At 38.3% G+C, this 15314-nt stretch overlaps 1 protein-coding gene across 2 annotated transcripts; it reads right to left on the bottom strand.

Moving 5' to 3' along the window:
• Positions 1 to 329: 329 nt before the first annotated feature.
• On the bottom strand, positions 330 to 12820 carry LOC113054613 (hyaluronan and proteoglycan link protein 1-like). Of its 2 annotated transcripts, none has more exons than XM_026220273.1 (5): positions 12719 to 12820; positions 4289 to 4435; positions 2582 to 2944; positions 1400 to 1702; positions 330 to 1207 (listed from the first exon to the last, which is right to left on the bottom strand). In XM_026220273.1, the coding sequence occupies exons 2-5, from the start codon at positions 4392 to 4394 to the stop codon at positions 918 to 920; spliced, it is 1062 nt and encodes a 353-aa protein (XP_026076058.1). In that variant the 5' UTR covers positions 4395 to 4435; positions 12719 to 12820; the 3' UTR covers positions 330 to 917. The 2 variants fall into 2 exon arrangements, with proteins under 2 accessions (XP_026076058.1, XP_026076057.1); XM_026220272.1 differs by lacking the exon at positions 12719 to 12820 and adding an exon at positions 4959 to 5187.
• Between the last annotated feature and the right edge of the window lie 2494 nt (positions 12821 to 15314).

Here is a 15314-nt window from a genome sequence, read left to right on the forward strand (position 1 = left end):
CGCGTGGAAAACGCTAAGCACGTCTTTCTCCTCCTTTCCAAAGCGCTCGGGCAGAAGCGCTCATGAGGCGTCTGTCTTTGCTAAGCAACAATGACGTGCTCTCTCCATGAGACGCGGAAATTTCAGCGAAGGATAAATGGATTTGCAGCTCTAAAAATCGCTTGCAGTAGCTCTGCTACTAAATTTATTTCAAAATTGCAATCCATATACAACTATGATCAGCTGTTCCTTCATCTTGGCTGAGTTTTCAACGTTGTTATGGGAAAGGATGAAGCTGATTGGTTAGTTCTTGTCACATGACCCGCGGTGCGCTTGCGGCATTCTGAAAAGTTGAGATGTTTTTGCATTTTGCTGTATCTAAAACGTACCGAACCGAACCGAACCGAACCGTGACATCAGTGTATCGTATCGAACCGAACCGTGAATTTTGTGAACCGTTACACCCCTAATGGAATATGATGTTCTTGAATGATAAACTAAGTGCCCAAAGGTATCAGTTCAAAGTATGTAAGCTTTGCTATCATTCTGTTCTAGAACATCCCTCAAGCTACTGCATGCTAAATGGAAGAGTACAGTGTGAATTTCTTCTGCAGTCTCACCAAATATCTCTTCCTTCAGCACTGCTGTACTGTTTTAGAACATTTAGACCTGGAACCAGTTGCTATAATTTCTGCGGCATCCAATGAATACTCTTCCTGTCCTGTTGACGTCTTGTAGCAAAGTTCTGATTTTGAGAGAAGAGGGTGCCTGAGGTGCCTAATTCTACAGAATCTTTGCTTCAAACTAACACCAATCACTTATTTTATATTTAAATCCTTTTGTATTACAGTATCTAGAGACTTTGTCACAGTTTTAATGCACTCAAACTAACGCCTTACATTATCACACTTAGTTCTTGAGCTGTACAGTTGGTACGCTCAGTTGTCACTCTTGTAGCAGTAGACGCCATAGAGTTTGTGCTTCTTGTCTGGAAAACCAGAGAAGCGGACGGCAGCCTCCGTGGGACTGCAGCGTCTGCGTGGTCTGGAGATTGGGTAACGTACGCTGCCGTCTGCCAGCCAGCCTGCATCACAGCGGTCGTAGCCCAGCAGCTTCCATGCTGCGTACATCTGCCCAACTTTGGCGATCTGAGCACCGTCCTTTTGACATGCCTGCACTGCCTCATCATATGAAAGTTTGAAAGGGTGTATCAGATAATAGAAACGTCCTGGAGAAGAGAAAGAGGACAGGCGTTTACTTTCAAATAATATGCATTAAGAATATTAAAGGAGATTCTTTGCATGGCTGAACTCAGTTTGTTTTTTCTTTTCATACATTATGTATAACATCAATTGCTTTACTTTTTTGGAGAAGCTAGCCTATTTCAAATGCCTTTTATCACATAGTGGGGAGGACAAACCTTTGTAGTTAGAGGTGAAACAGAAGACATCATATCTTTCCTTTTGCTTATCACGCATCCCATAATTCCTCACACCAGGAATGGTGTTTTTGCCTCCACATGGCTCTCTTGGTTTGGTGATGGGGTATTGCACCGATCCGTCATTGAGCCACCCTGCATTGCACCAATCCAACCCGTCTCTCCATGCATCATACAGCTGATCGAAAGATGCCACAGTGGCATCCTGGTCTCGGCAAGCTTTCTCAGCATCAGCGAAGTTCAGGTTGTAACGTCCCAGTCGAGGAAAATATGGGAACACAATGCCTGTAGGAACCCGAAGAGCCAAAAAATTAATGATAGTGCATTTTTGCATAATAGAAATTCTTAAAATGCTCTCTGATAAGATAATAATCTGTGTAATCTGGCAATAATTAAATTCCAGATTGATTTCTCCAATGCTTCATCTAAAGTGAATTAAAATTTTGATTTATTGCATGCAACTGAAATGATGCCAAGAATGCAGACAGCAAGGACCAAATAAAAGTTCCATTATTTGGTCATGAATGATAGCTTTTATGTCAGGATCTTAGTGATGGTCTAGATTTATAAATTGTTCTACTCTGCATTATAAGACTATTGAATAGTGTTTACATGGCACACAGTGTGAATCAGCACAATGCTATCTCATAGTTAATTGCCTTTGAGGAACAGCCAAGGATGCGTGAACTGTGTATAGAGTTATGTGTGATATTCTGGAAAAAAACAACAACCCAGTCTTACAATGGTAGTGTTGCTGTAGAAATGTGATTTATCCATGTGGCCATTTTGTAGAGTAACTTAAAAACTTGAGAAGTTATGTTTTAAGGAAACAGAATATGTAGACAAAATATTCATATAACCAAATGAAAACTGTCAAAGACATTGTTTTAGTAAAGATTATTGTTGGGTGCTGGCCTACCTCGTTGATGTACCTAGTCATGGTGTTCACCATTACAACTTACTTACAACTGATTAAATTGTTTGACCCATGAAATCTTGCTAGTCAATCTAGTTTTAAAACATGAGACAGTACCACACCAGCATCTAAATTTTCATAAAATTAAAACAACCTATGAGACGTTGTGGTGGTGCATGGCTAAATGTTTGTTAGAGGTACCAGGAAAATCCAGCAAGATATGTTAGCAACATAAATCTATGTTTTACCTTCCAGGTCAAGGGATACAACTGCAGTATCATCCTCCAAGCCATCGATAACTTCACACTTGTATTTCCCATAATCCTCCAGAGTGATGTCAGTGATAACCAATGAGGCATCATTCTTGCTGGCATCCTGCAGGTGTACACGGCCATGGAATCGACCATAGCTCTTTTTGTGGAAGCCCATAGCTACAAACACATCAATTTCCTTCAGATAGTCTGAAGTCAGTTTAGTCCATTTAATCCTCATTTTGGGATTTGGGGGAGATGAGGGATCCCGATTGAACTTGCACTGCAGTGTGGCGTTGCCTCCACGTTGAGAGATTACTTTGGGTTGTGCTGTGTCAACTGAGAGTCTGGGGCCATTTTCTAAAAGTTAGAGAAAAATATATTCAGATTTCAGTCAAAGATGTAACTTGAGTTAATAGTCTTTGATCAGTTTATGTTCTCCAGGGCATGTTGCATTGTTTAGTGTTTAATAATGTGAGGCATTTCACAAAGATTATAGCTTGAATTCATCCATGTCTATTGCTGCATGCTGTTGTGGTTATGCAAACACATACATCATAATGTTTGTTAGATTTCAGAGAAGTGGAAACTCCCCTGCATGTTTATGAAAGAAACATAAGAATGTCTGTGTATGCTCTTCCAATGAAGGCAGTGTCCCAGTCACTATACCAGGGCACTGGAACCCACACAGACCACAGGGTGAGCATCCCCTGCTGGCCTCACTAGCACCTCTTTCAGTAGCAACCTAGTTTTCCCAGGAGCTCTACCATCTAGGTTCTGACCACACTCAACTCTGCTTAGCTTCAGTGGGCATCCAGGTGAGGGCTGCAGAGTAATGGCTGCTGGCATAGTTAGATGTTAGAGGAATTTTTTTTTCTACATAAAACACTTACAAGGCTCACATTACAAGGCTGAAGGATGAGTAAAGACTTGGGATTGTCAAGTTCTAATCAACACGCTGTTGGATCTGTGGATCTGTTGAAAACCGGAAAGTTATCCCGTCAACAAAGACACGCTGCATACTCTAGTTAAATTCAACCTATAAGTACGCTACAGGAATTAAGGAACTTTCTTTGTCAAAACTTCAACCAAAAGTTGAACTTACTAGGGCGAGCGTGATTTCACCAAGTTCAACATCCTTGTTGATCCTAGAACAACATTCCAATCAACCATTCAGAATTTAGATATATCTTTTCAGGCTTTCAGTTATCTTTTTTAGGCTTTCAGTTAGGGTTAGGTGCTTCTACACCCTTGTTAATCAGCTATCATTTCCCACTGATTTTAGGAATAAATTATGGGTAGGGTTAGGTTTAGGGGTAGGGATTGGGTGAAGTCTATATTTTTGGACAATAATGTTGATCCAGGATCAACAAAAGATGTTGATATTACTACTATAATCAGATATCAGCATTAAACAATACTAAACCCCAATAGCTTATCAAATATTTAACACTTGTAGTAAGTAATATCAGTCACTTTGCATTCTGTGATGGGAACCAGAGGGTTTCGAATCACCTAAGCCAACACCCGGTGAGATAATTATGGTAAGTGTCCCTGTTAAGAAATGCTGGAGGGGGAAGCACCATTTAGGGACAGTACAACCCCCCCCCCCACCTCTGTTTTACTTTCTCTTTATCCTCTTCACCCTCTTTCTACAATTTCCTCTCATTCACAATCACAAACACATCTTTTCCCATCTCTTACCTGAGGTGTATATTGTCCTGTAGTGTTCCAGGTCACTGTATGCCTCTTCAAAACTGTCAGCTCGGCTCTTGGAAAGGACCAAGAGGAAGAAAAGAAGGAAGGTCATCTTGATTTATAGCACCGGTGGGGGGGTTGGGGAGTACTTCACTACATGAGAACACAAAAATAAGGGGCAGTCAGACAATATGCATTTAACAAAACAATTTATCTACCGTACTTCCAATCCAATAAGGAGACATTCTTTAGAGTAATATTATTAGGCTTTACTTAAAAAATCTCAAGCCATTTTTTTGGAGTTTGTGAGAGAGTTTGGTTTTGTGTGACTTGCACCAGATCCCCTGCACGTTTCCATCTGCAGTAACTCCCCTGTGCAGTACTGTCACACAGACATCAGTGCACAATGTGTCCTTTTTACCACATATCCCAGAAAGATACTCATGCAAGGTACATAAATAAATGACTAGGACTGTTAAACTTTTCACACATGCATAAATCCCAATTAACACCAGTGCTGCAGGGCTTCCTTTACCCTTCACCTTAAAAGGCAATGAACTGTGAGAAAAGTGCAGTCGCGATGCTCGCTATGGCACAAACTAGCACAAAACTTTGCTGGCACAATTCTAAAGCACAGATTGCCTCCCTACAGACTCCAAGTTCAGAAAAGACTTACCATCTTACAGAGCATGTGCTCCTGGCCACTAGCGCATGTGAGGACAGCTATGCAAAAGATCAAGATTAGAAAGTGTGTAGAGTCTTCTCTCCCTCTCTGTCTCTGCAGTCAATCTGACTGATTCGTTTTTTCTTCATTCATTTCAGAGTGCTGACGCACTGAGGTAGTCCCTCTCTACTGCAGTCAGCAGAACTGCTCTGCAGAGTTGCCAACCCCCCCAGACCCAGCCTGCAAACAGTCATTACGCATACCAGGAAGCCACTGCTGATAACAGTGAGGACTTGCAGATGCAGTGCCCTCTCCTGTGATAGATAAGTTACCACACTACAATGTGCTCAGTCAACTGTGACAAAATAAAATAATATCCTACAGGAGAAGGAAAACATGTCTTCTGTTGTGAAATGGACAAAATGCAAACCAAAATATCTCCAGGAATTGGATGATGCTGAATGGTTCTGCTATGCTAAATTGCTCAATGAGGCCACTTTATGGCACAAGTGTTTCAGCTAAAAGAATTTGTTCCCACCCAAATGACCCTAAGGCCTTTTTAGTGTAATGACTGTCAAACATGCTTTGTTTTGCCGGCTGAGAGTTAACCAAACACAGACCGTTAACTCTTAGCCACACTAATTGTGCTGTTGACAGAGAGCACTGTTTCCAGTCACATTCCTTTGTGACAGTTTATTGTGTACAGTGAGGTCAAGCGCAGGGAAAACAATCTATGCCTTTAGTTTCAAATGTGGATAAATGTCCTAAACACTGCAGTTGATCAGAAAACAGTAATGGATTAGAAATGGTGCCAGACCACCAGCTAATTTACAAAAGCATCACAAGAATTTTAGTCTTGCACAACTTATCTTTGAGAACTTATCTTCTGGGAAGAGGCTCCGACTCTCCAACTGGGGTGAAAAGTATCCCGTTGTTCACATCTCTTGCTGCCAGGAAATGGTTACAAATTTGATTGTTGAATTTGCTTAAAGACAATCCAGTGTAAACAGTGAATACTCTGATGTTCTTAACCTTGTACTATTCTAGTTTTTGGAAATTTAAGCCAGGTTGCTGTTACCACCTTGACATTAAGTCCTGATCTTTGTGATAAACATCAAATAAATTTGCCGATGATTAACAATGCCACTTTTTGAGTAGTCAAGTTCGAGGTCTTTAAGCAGTATAATAGTTGCCTGACCACCAGGACACTTGCAGACTCTAAGTGCAGTGGAATATGATTGGATAAGCACAGGGTTGCCAACTTTCACGCATCTGGCGTGACACTCACGCTTTCAGCATCAATCTCACGTTAAAGTCCAAGTGTGAGTGTCATGCCAGCGTGAGAGTTAGCAACCCTGATAAGCATGGCATAATTTGTGAAGGAAAAAAATAACTTGTCAACAATTTGAACATGGGACATGCTTGTTTAACTTGAGCACAGATTGTCCCAGCAGTTCTGCAGACTTTCCAATCCTCATTTACCTAATTTCCCTTTGACCCTATTCCCTTGTTCCAAAACATAATCCCTTAAGTGGTTGATTTGAGTAGTCATTGCCAATCACTCTGCAATATGTTGAGGGCTATTTCTTTCCTTGATTGGAAGTAGATCTCCAGATGTGACAGTGTTTGTGTTTCTCTCTCTTATTCATTCAGCAAGTGCCAAACACATATATAGATTTCAGTGATCATGCATTACGCAAGTCAACTTGATTTCAACAAATGCTAAATATAATACCATTTGGTCATAATAAAAAAAAAAAACAGCATTTTTAGAATTCATGAACCAATATATATAAGCCAGACAGTTTAGTCTGTCAATATTTGGCCATTTTAATTAAGGTCTAATCCATAGTTACAGAACAGAGATGTCTTTTCAATAAAACCTGATAGCAGTATCAGAGAGTATGCTCTAATTTCATTGTGAGATGAATGTACAGTGTGCCAGTTAGATGAGGATTTGTCTGTAATTATTCTTGTCAGGAAATACAGACATAATTGACTGTGTAGATGGCAGTGGTGATTTTCAGGTGAATGCAAAAACAGTTCAACACAAATAGATGCAGTGTAAACCTGTGATGTCAATGACTCATGTTTAAAGCTTACGTGTGATTCTACAAAGCACACCATAACCCTTAATCTCCACAACATCTGAGCAGTGTTTCCGCCCTTCAAATGATTCACTATGTTTGAAGGCCATGGCATCTCTCTACACTAGACATTAGACCGATGACAGTGTATGAATGGGATCCTAAAGCCTCTCATTTACGTCGATTATATTTATTTCCACTTTCTGTCAGCCACACAGGCTCTGCTCAAAGGAAGTCCTGTTTAAGTTACTGAGGGGACAGTTTTATGCAAAAAAATTATTTCGTTTAGTTTAAATACTTAGAGCCACAATGAATGTGATGAAAAATTGTGTAGATTTTGTTTTCAGGCAACAATGATTGGATTTTCAGCTTCAACTTGTGCTTTTAATTTTCCAGACAAATGAACTATAAGTATTTCTAAACAGTGCCGAAAGACCTACTGACACTTCTGGAGATTTAGTGCACTAACATGCCTAAGACGGGCCCCAGTGACGGGTTAATTGGATGGGCCATTACGCAGTCTTCAGCATTCACAGCACCACTCCCAAAAACTTAAAGAGCCATGTCATAACATCTAAAATCTTTCCATGTGTTTTCTCTAGGGGTCAGGCGTGTATTCGACCTACACTCTCTGCAAGCACCCAGTAGAGTTCATTTCACAGACTCCGTTCCTAAGTCAAGTTCATTTGTTACTGGTGCCATATGCAGCATATTTGTCTTATATTACTACACATAGGCATGGTTTTGTAGCATTTTTGTTTTACATTCTATGAATCGGACAAATAATGGACCTGATTCATTGCTTATTCACCTTCATGTTGTTACAAACTTGTATGAGTGGAATTTGAATGCCATGATGGTAAGTGAGATTATATATGTATATGTATTGTATTCTGGGTTATAGAGCGGGGTTATATAGAGTTCCTTGTTCTCTATTAAAACATATTCTAATGTTTCAGTTTATTTGAGAAAACTTTATTTTGAGAAAATATGCAAATGTCAGAAAATAGTTCAGCCATTCATAATGAACAAGGAGATTCTCTGTTCTGAATAATACACAGTCTTTCTGAGTTGTTTTTGTGTGTGTGTGTGTGTGTGTGATTTTTGGGAAATCACAGAATCTTCTGTACATAATGTAAGTCAATTTATCGCATGTTCTCTTCTGTACATTGACAGATGAACATACTTATTATAAGGTCATCTTTAAAGATGCATTAAGCATTGTGGTCTTGGACTTTGTACTGGCACCTACTGGTGATGATGTAGTTTCACGCAAATTTTTGGTTACTAATCACATTTTAGATCCTATTTACAGGTGTAGTTTTCTGGTCACATGATCTTGACATGGCAGCCAACTAAACAACTCTTCTAGGCCACTCATATGATTTCAGTCCTCATCTTGAGTGAGTGTATGTAATTGGGAGCCAAACAATGAAGGTTTTTTAAATTTATTTCTATATCAATTTCTGCTACATTTGTGAACATAGTTTTTCTAGCCTGTTCTACAGCATTCATTCATGCCTTCCAACAATTTGTGTGCCACACTGGTCAGAAAATTGTTGTGGCTTTTTTTTTTCATACAGTATTGTTCAAAATAATAGCAGTACAATGTGACTAACCAGAATAATCAAGGTTTTTAGTATATTTTTTATTGCTACGTGGCAAACAAGTTACCAGTAGGTTCAGTAGATTGTCAGAAAACAAACAAGACCCAGCATTCATGATATGCACGCTCTTAAGGCTGTGCAATTGGGCAATTAGTTGAAAGGGGTGTGTTCAAAAAAATAGCAGTGTCTACCTTTGACTGTACAAACTCAAAACTATTTTGTACAAACATTTTTTTTTCTGGGATTTAGCAATCCTGTGAATCACTAAACTAATATTTAGTTGTATGACCACAGTTTTTTAAAACTGCTTGACATTTGTGTGGCATGGAGTCAACCAACTTGTGGCACCTCTCAGCTGTTATTCCACTCCATGTTTCTTTAACAACATTCCACAATTCATTCACATTTCTTGGTTTTGCTTCAGAAACAGCATTTTTGATATCACCCCACAAGTTCTCAATTGGATTAAGGTCTGGAGATTGGGCTGGCCACTCCATAACATTAATTTTGTTGGTTTGGAACCAAGACTTTGCCCGTTAACTAGTGTGTTTTGGGTCATTGTCTTGTTGAAACAACCATTTCAAGGGCATGTCCTCTTCAGCATAGGGCAACATGACCTCTTCAAGCATTTTAACATATGCAAACTGATCCATGATCCCTGGTATGCGATAAATAGGCCCAACACCATAGTAGGAGAAACATGCCCATATCATGATGCTTGCACCTCCATGCTTCACTGTCTTCACTGTGTACTGTGGCTTGAATTCAGAGTTTGGGGGTCGTCTCACAAACTGCCTGTGGCCCTTGGACCCAAAAAGAACAATTTTACTCTCATCAGTCCACAAAATGTTCCTCCATTTCTCTTTAGGCCAGTTGATGTGCTCTTTGGCAAATTGTAACCTCTTCTGCACATGCCTTTTTTTTAACAGAGGGTCTTTGCGGGGGATTCTTGAAAAAAGATTAGCTTCACACAGACGTCTTCTAACTGTCACAGTACTTACAGGTAACTCCAGACTGTCTTTGATCATCCTGGAGGTGATCATTGGCTGAGCCTTTGCCATTCTGGTTATTCTTCTATCCATTTTGATGGTTGTCTTCCGTTTTCTTCCACGTCTCTCTGGTTTTGCTCTCCATTTTAAGGCATTGGAGATCATTTTAGCTGAACAGCCTATCATTTTTTGCACCTCTTTATAGGTCTTCCCCTCTCTAATCAACTTTTTAATCAAAGTACGCTGTTCTTCTGAACAATGTCTTGAACGACCCATTTTCCTCAGCTTTCAAATGCATGTTCAACAAGTGTTGGCTTCATCCTTAAATAGGGGCCACCTGATTCACACCTGTTTCTTCACAAAATTGATGACCTCAGTGATTGAATGCCACACTGCTATTTTTTTGAACACACCCCTTTCAACTAATTCAACTAATTGCCCAATTGCACAGCCTTAAGAGCGTGCATATCATGAATGCTGGGTCTCATTTGTTTTCTGAGAATCTACTGAACCTACTGGTAACTTGTTTGCCACGTAGCAATAAAAAAATATACAAAAAACCTTGATTATTCTGGTTAGTCACATTGTACTGCTATTATTTTGAACAATACTGTATATAAAACTGTTTGGTATATTAATATTCTGTACTACAAATAAAGTGTTATATATAAGAGAATATTTTTTGTACATGGGGTGGGTTCATGCTGGTCCACCTCATTAAAGTACTGAGGGTTTTGACGTCACCCTCGCACCACCTTAGCACACACAAAGATTCCTCAGTGCTTATGCATAAACTACAACTGTCTCTCTTTAACCAATACACACACTGCCTCATTACCCGGATATTATCCCACATCTTAGTGTTAGACCTGCTATCTGCATCTCCAAATGGATTAATGATAAATTCAGAAAGAGTGGTGAAAATACTGCAACAGACTGCATGTGTTCCCTTTTACAAGTAATGAAGCATATTAAAATATGTATTAAAACTGAAATATGCTTTTGAAAGCATCCTTAACAAAGGTCAGCCTGCAATTGTCTCTGGCCAAATAGCATTTTATGAAGTCTCAGTGTCTTAGTATGTATTGCAATCCAGTCTTAAATGTGTGCTATTTTTTAGAGTGTCTGTTGTCAACTAACCTTTTAAAAGACAATGTACCCTTCACTAGAAATTAAGGTCCTGCTTAAAACTAATAGGCCTGGATTCACAGACAGGGCGTAGACTAAGCCAGGATTAGGCCATAGTTCAATTAGGACATTTAAGTATGAATAAATAAATATATTAAATGTGCCTTAAAAAAAAAAAAACATGGTGTGCATCTTGAGACAAAAGAAAGATACATTTTAAGATCAGTCTGTGCAAGTTGAGTTTTACTGAAATCTAATTAACGACACTTGTCTAAGCATGAAATGAACATTTAATGAGATAAAAAACAGACTCTTTGAGTGATGCAACACATTAACCTAGAGGAGACCAGGGGTGAAATGAATTGCATCACCCCAGGCCACCCTCCTCTACATCACAGCACTGTGGAGAATAAGGATGAAAGGTCACTTGGAAAACTGGCTGGTTTAATGTGTTCTACAAACCATGAGAGGAAAAGGTAAGAGTTCAGCCATGGTTATCACAGAACAATGGACACATCTTTGAGAAAGCTGGTGACATGACCTTGAGATCAGCAGCCAAAAAGCTACCAGACAGATCTGATTAACCACTGCTAAATAGCAAACCAGGCAACATGCATTATGTTAAACAGCTATTTATAAAGAATCCCAGTGTCTGCTGAAACAATGGTGGTACCAACTTTAAGACCAGGCAGATGGAGAACAAAGTATGTAGTATGACATGAATATATGACTGCTGTTTCAGCTTCAGGTCTGTCTGTTTACACTGGGGTAAGAAAGTTGGTCAAGTTTCACCATGGTGGCTCACTGAAGCTCAGGTTTTATCTTGCTCCAAACCGAGAGATGGCAAACTCAGTACTCCATGCAATACTGAGTGCTTCATTCATGTGTAAAATAAAGCCATGCGTTATTAATTTATACTTTTACACACTCTTGGCCCCCATTATTTGTTTAACCAGCTGTTCCTTCTCAGCACTTTTGCCTGTATTTAAGTGGACCCTCTGTATGCACCTATTTTGCTCTGTAAGAACATTCTGTCATTGCATGGGCTCAACAAGCAGGCTTTTCAATCTGTAGAATGTGGGCTACACTTGTTGGTCTCTTTGGAGCCAGACTGTCTCATAATTCATTGAGAAATAACAAGGGGAATTTGTTTGTGTTAATGTTAATAGGAGTATTCATGAATTGACTCAACTGCTGGTGAACCACTAAACAGCCATAAAGATAAAACAAATCGATTTGTGGGAGAGACTGAGAACAAGATGTGACAAACATGAATGTTATTACAGTTCTTATAAAACCGCAAAAGGCTTGCAAAATCATAATACTGATTTTTTTTTTTAATCTGTAAATAATACTGAAAAACAAGTTGTTGTTTTTTAAAATAGAGAACATTTTATAAGTCGATTCACTTTAAAAAAAATAATTGGTTTAACAGTCATCTGAAGAACACTAAATATTTTCCTTGCAATAGCTGATTACACTTTCTTGTCAAATGACAAGAAAATGGCTTACTGCATGTTGGTTATACCACACTGACACTTTTTTTTAAATATTAAAGTTTAAAATAAAATGTCTTTACTGATTATTTTATAAATAATAAAAACTTATTCCAAAGTACTATAACAATATTTTAGTATTTTATTTAGATGTTTTTCTGCAGATGGTTTCATTGTATAAAATGCATTTTTATGTTTTCTGAGCGTCACAACATCGATATTTCGAACGTATTTATCAACTTTTTACGTAAAATAAAAGTGTATTTCCAAATTCACATTTTAAGACGTTCATGAATGTAAAGAATATACAGACGAGCTATTGTTCTACAGGTGTTTTATTCGTATCGCAAAACTGACGCGTCTTTCTTAAACAAACAGCCTTTACTGTTTTAGGATCAATAAACTCGTAAACTAACTAAACAGTCGATCGAAATTAAGAACGGATGTGTAATGTCAGGCTCTTACCTTGTGAAGCAGAGCTCTGCGTCCTGGTGAATGATCTCTGATGGGCTCCAGCATCAGAACTGCTCGTAGATGTCACACACGTCACAGGACGAGGCAGACCGCGCGCGCACTGACAGGTGCTGAGAGAGACGCTCTGCGTCATCATCAACAATGTTACAAAGTTACAGTAACACGGAACAAAAGCACTGGCGCCATAAACTGTTTTCTCGATTAAATACCATGAATTCAGGTAAATTGGCCATTTTTTCTCTATTAACGCAATGGTAAAATTTTTTTAACTGAAAGTATAAAGAGAGAGAGAGAGAGAGAGAGATGCTAGTATATTAAATGTTTCTAGTAAAGTTGGACATAAATCATCACATGCTTTTGATGTGATGAGAACATGTCCCCTTCATTATTCATGCTGCTTTATTTAAATGTCTTCTTTTATGCTCCACAGAAGACAGAAATGCATAATGAATACAGGTTTGGATGGACATGAGGGTGAGTAAATTATGACAGAATTTTCATGGCTTTGTAAACTATGAATTAAATCTAAGGTTTGTTTTACTTCTATTTTCTGTCATTGTTAATATCCTTCATAAACACATTCTCTTAAGGACAATTTGCTCATTATGTCTAGATGGTTTCAAAGGTTTTTAATAATCTGAAATCACATAAATGTCCTCTCTGCATGCTACCAGACATGGTCAAAATGAAAAAATTATGGCTGAGATGATGTTGAGCTTTTTTGGGGGGGTTAAAAAATGGGGAAAGCATGCAGATATAATTCCAGCCTAATTTGGTAAAAATCTTAAAATGTAATTCATAATATGTCATTGTTTTACTTAGGGGAAAAAAAGCACTTTTGAATACCTTCATTGCATAAAGATAAGGTTGCAGATCTATTTTGGGTGATTTCATTCAACACAGTCTCTCTGAGAGTTCTGGCAATGTTAAGACATTCGCTTTTCCACCTCAAGACATTTTTAGCTTTAGAAGGAAACTTTCACCCAGCTGGTTTCCACATAACAAAGCATTCTTTCAGTAAATGTTTAAGAAGTAACTACAAAACTAAACATAACCGTAGCTCAAGGATTAATGCATAATAATTCCATTTTGAACATAAAATAAGACTTATATAATAATGTATAAGTATATAAGATAATGTAGCAAGATGCCCAGTGTAACAGTGATCACAGATCTGTTTAACTGATCCATTATAGACTCAGCTTCAAACCTGTGTTTTCAGACTGTCCTGCTCTTATATTGTATGTAAAACAATTATAAAACACACATTGTTTTTTTTTTATATATATTCTTATTTTATTAAAATATATATAAAAATGTGTATGAATGCATAAGGGAGAGTGTATATTTAGGATGATGAAACTGTAAACTGAAGTGAGCGGTTTTTGGCCATGTGGACTACATTTCATGCCAAAAATCTGGCTCTGCGAGACTAGATCCAACACACTGATATTATGTCATCAACACAAAATATGACATTCCATAGATGTTTCAGTACTTAGACAAGATTATTTTGTAGATCAAAATTATAGGGTAATAGTTGTTTTAGGTTGAGGTATGTTGAGTTAATTTTAAAGCATTTCTTCTGTGCCCACAGCCAAAAGTTGGCACAGGCCATAAACACGAGAGAATGCAATCGCTGAGTCTGTAAAAGTTCAATCCACAGGGAGATGAACTGACCACTTCTCTGTGGGGTTTATTGACTCTGGTGTACAACCAATTACATTATTCCTCAATCCACTGTATGCTGTATCCAAAGAAAGTTTAGGAAGTTGAGGAAGAGGAATTGTATATGTATTTGATTATCATTACAAATTATCATTACTTACCTATAAGGCCTTAAATGGTTTAGCTCCAGCGTACCTAACTAGCCTTCTACCATGTTACAACCCATCACGCACCCTAAGATCACAAAACGCTGGACTTTTGGTCTTTTGGTCGTTCCTAGGATAGCAAAGTCCTCTAAAGGAGGTAGAGCTTTCTCACATTTGGCTCCCAAACTCTGGAATAGCCTTCCTGATAATGTTCGGGGTTCAGACACACTCTCTCTGTTTAAATCTAGATTAAAAAACACATCTCTTTCGCTAAGCATTCGAATAATGTATCTTTTTAATTGTGAGTGTAGTTGCATCTGTTCAAAGGTGCATTTTTATTCATTAGCTTGGGTTAAACTAATTTTACTTTGTTGGATCAGCAGCTATGCTAATGTCTGTATTTTGTTTCTGTTTCGCCACGGGATTTTCATCCCGTGGTAACTAGGATATACACAAGCTCCAAGACTGGATCCAGAACACCTGAGAAGAGATGATGCTGACCCTCAGAGGACCCCAGAGGATGCTAACCTTGAATCAACAAACAGAACTAACAATTATTGCTACATGTGTGACTGAATCATATAATAACTTAATTAATAATATTGATAGTTCATCGTCTAGCTGACTACGTCTTGTATTATTATTATTATTTTTGTTTTCAAAAATCCCGTCAAATGTGCACAAACTACTAGCTACTACTAAATATTGTAGAAACATAATTTTCTGTAAAGTTGCTTTGTAACGATTTATTTTGTAAAAAGCGCTATACAAAT

Source organism: Carassius auratus, chromosome 35 (assembly GCF_003368295.1).
Source record: "Carassius auratus strain Wakin chromosome 35, ASM336829v1, whole genome shotgun sequence".
Classification (NCBI taxonomy): Eukaryota; Metazoa; Chordata; class Actinopteri; order Cypriniformes; family Cyprinidae; genus Carassius; species Carassius auratus.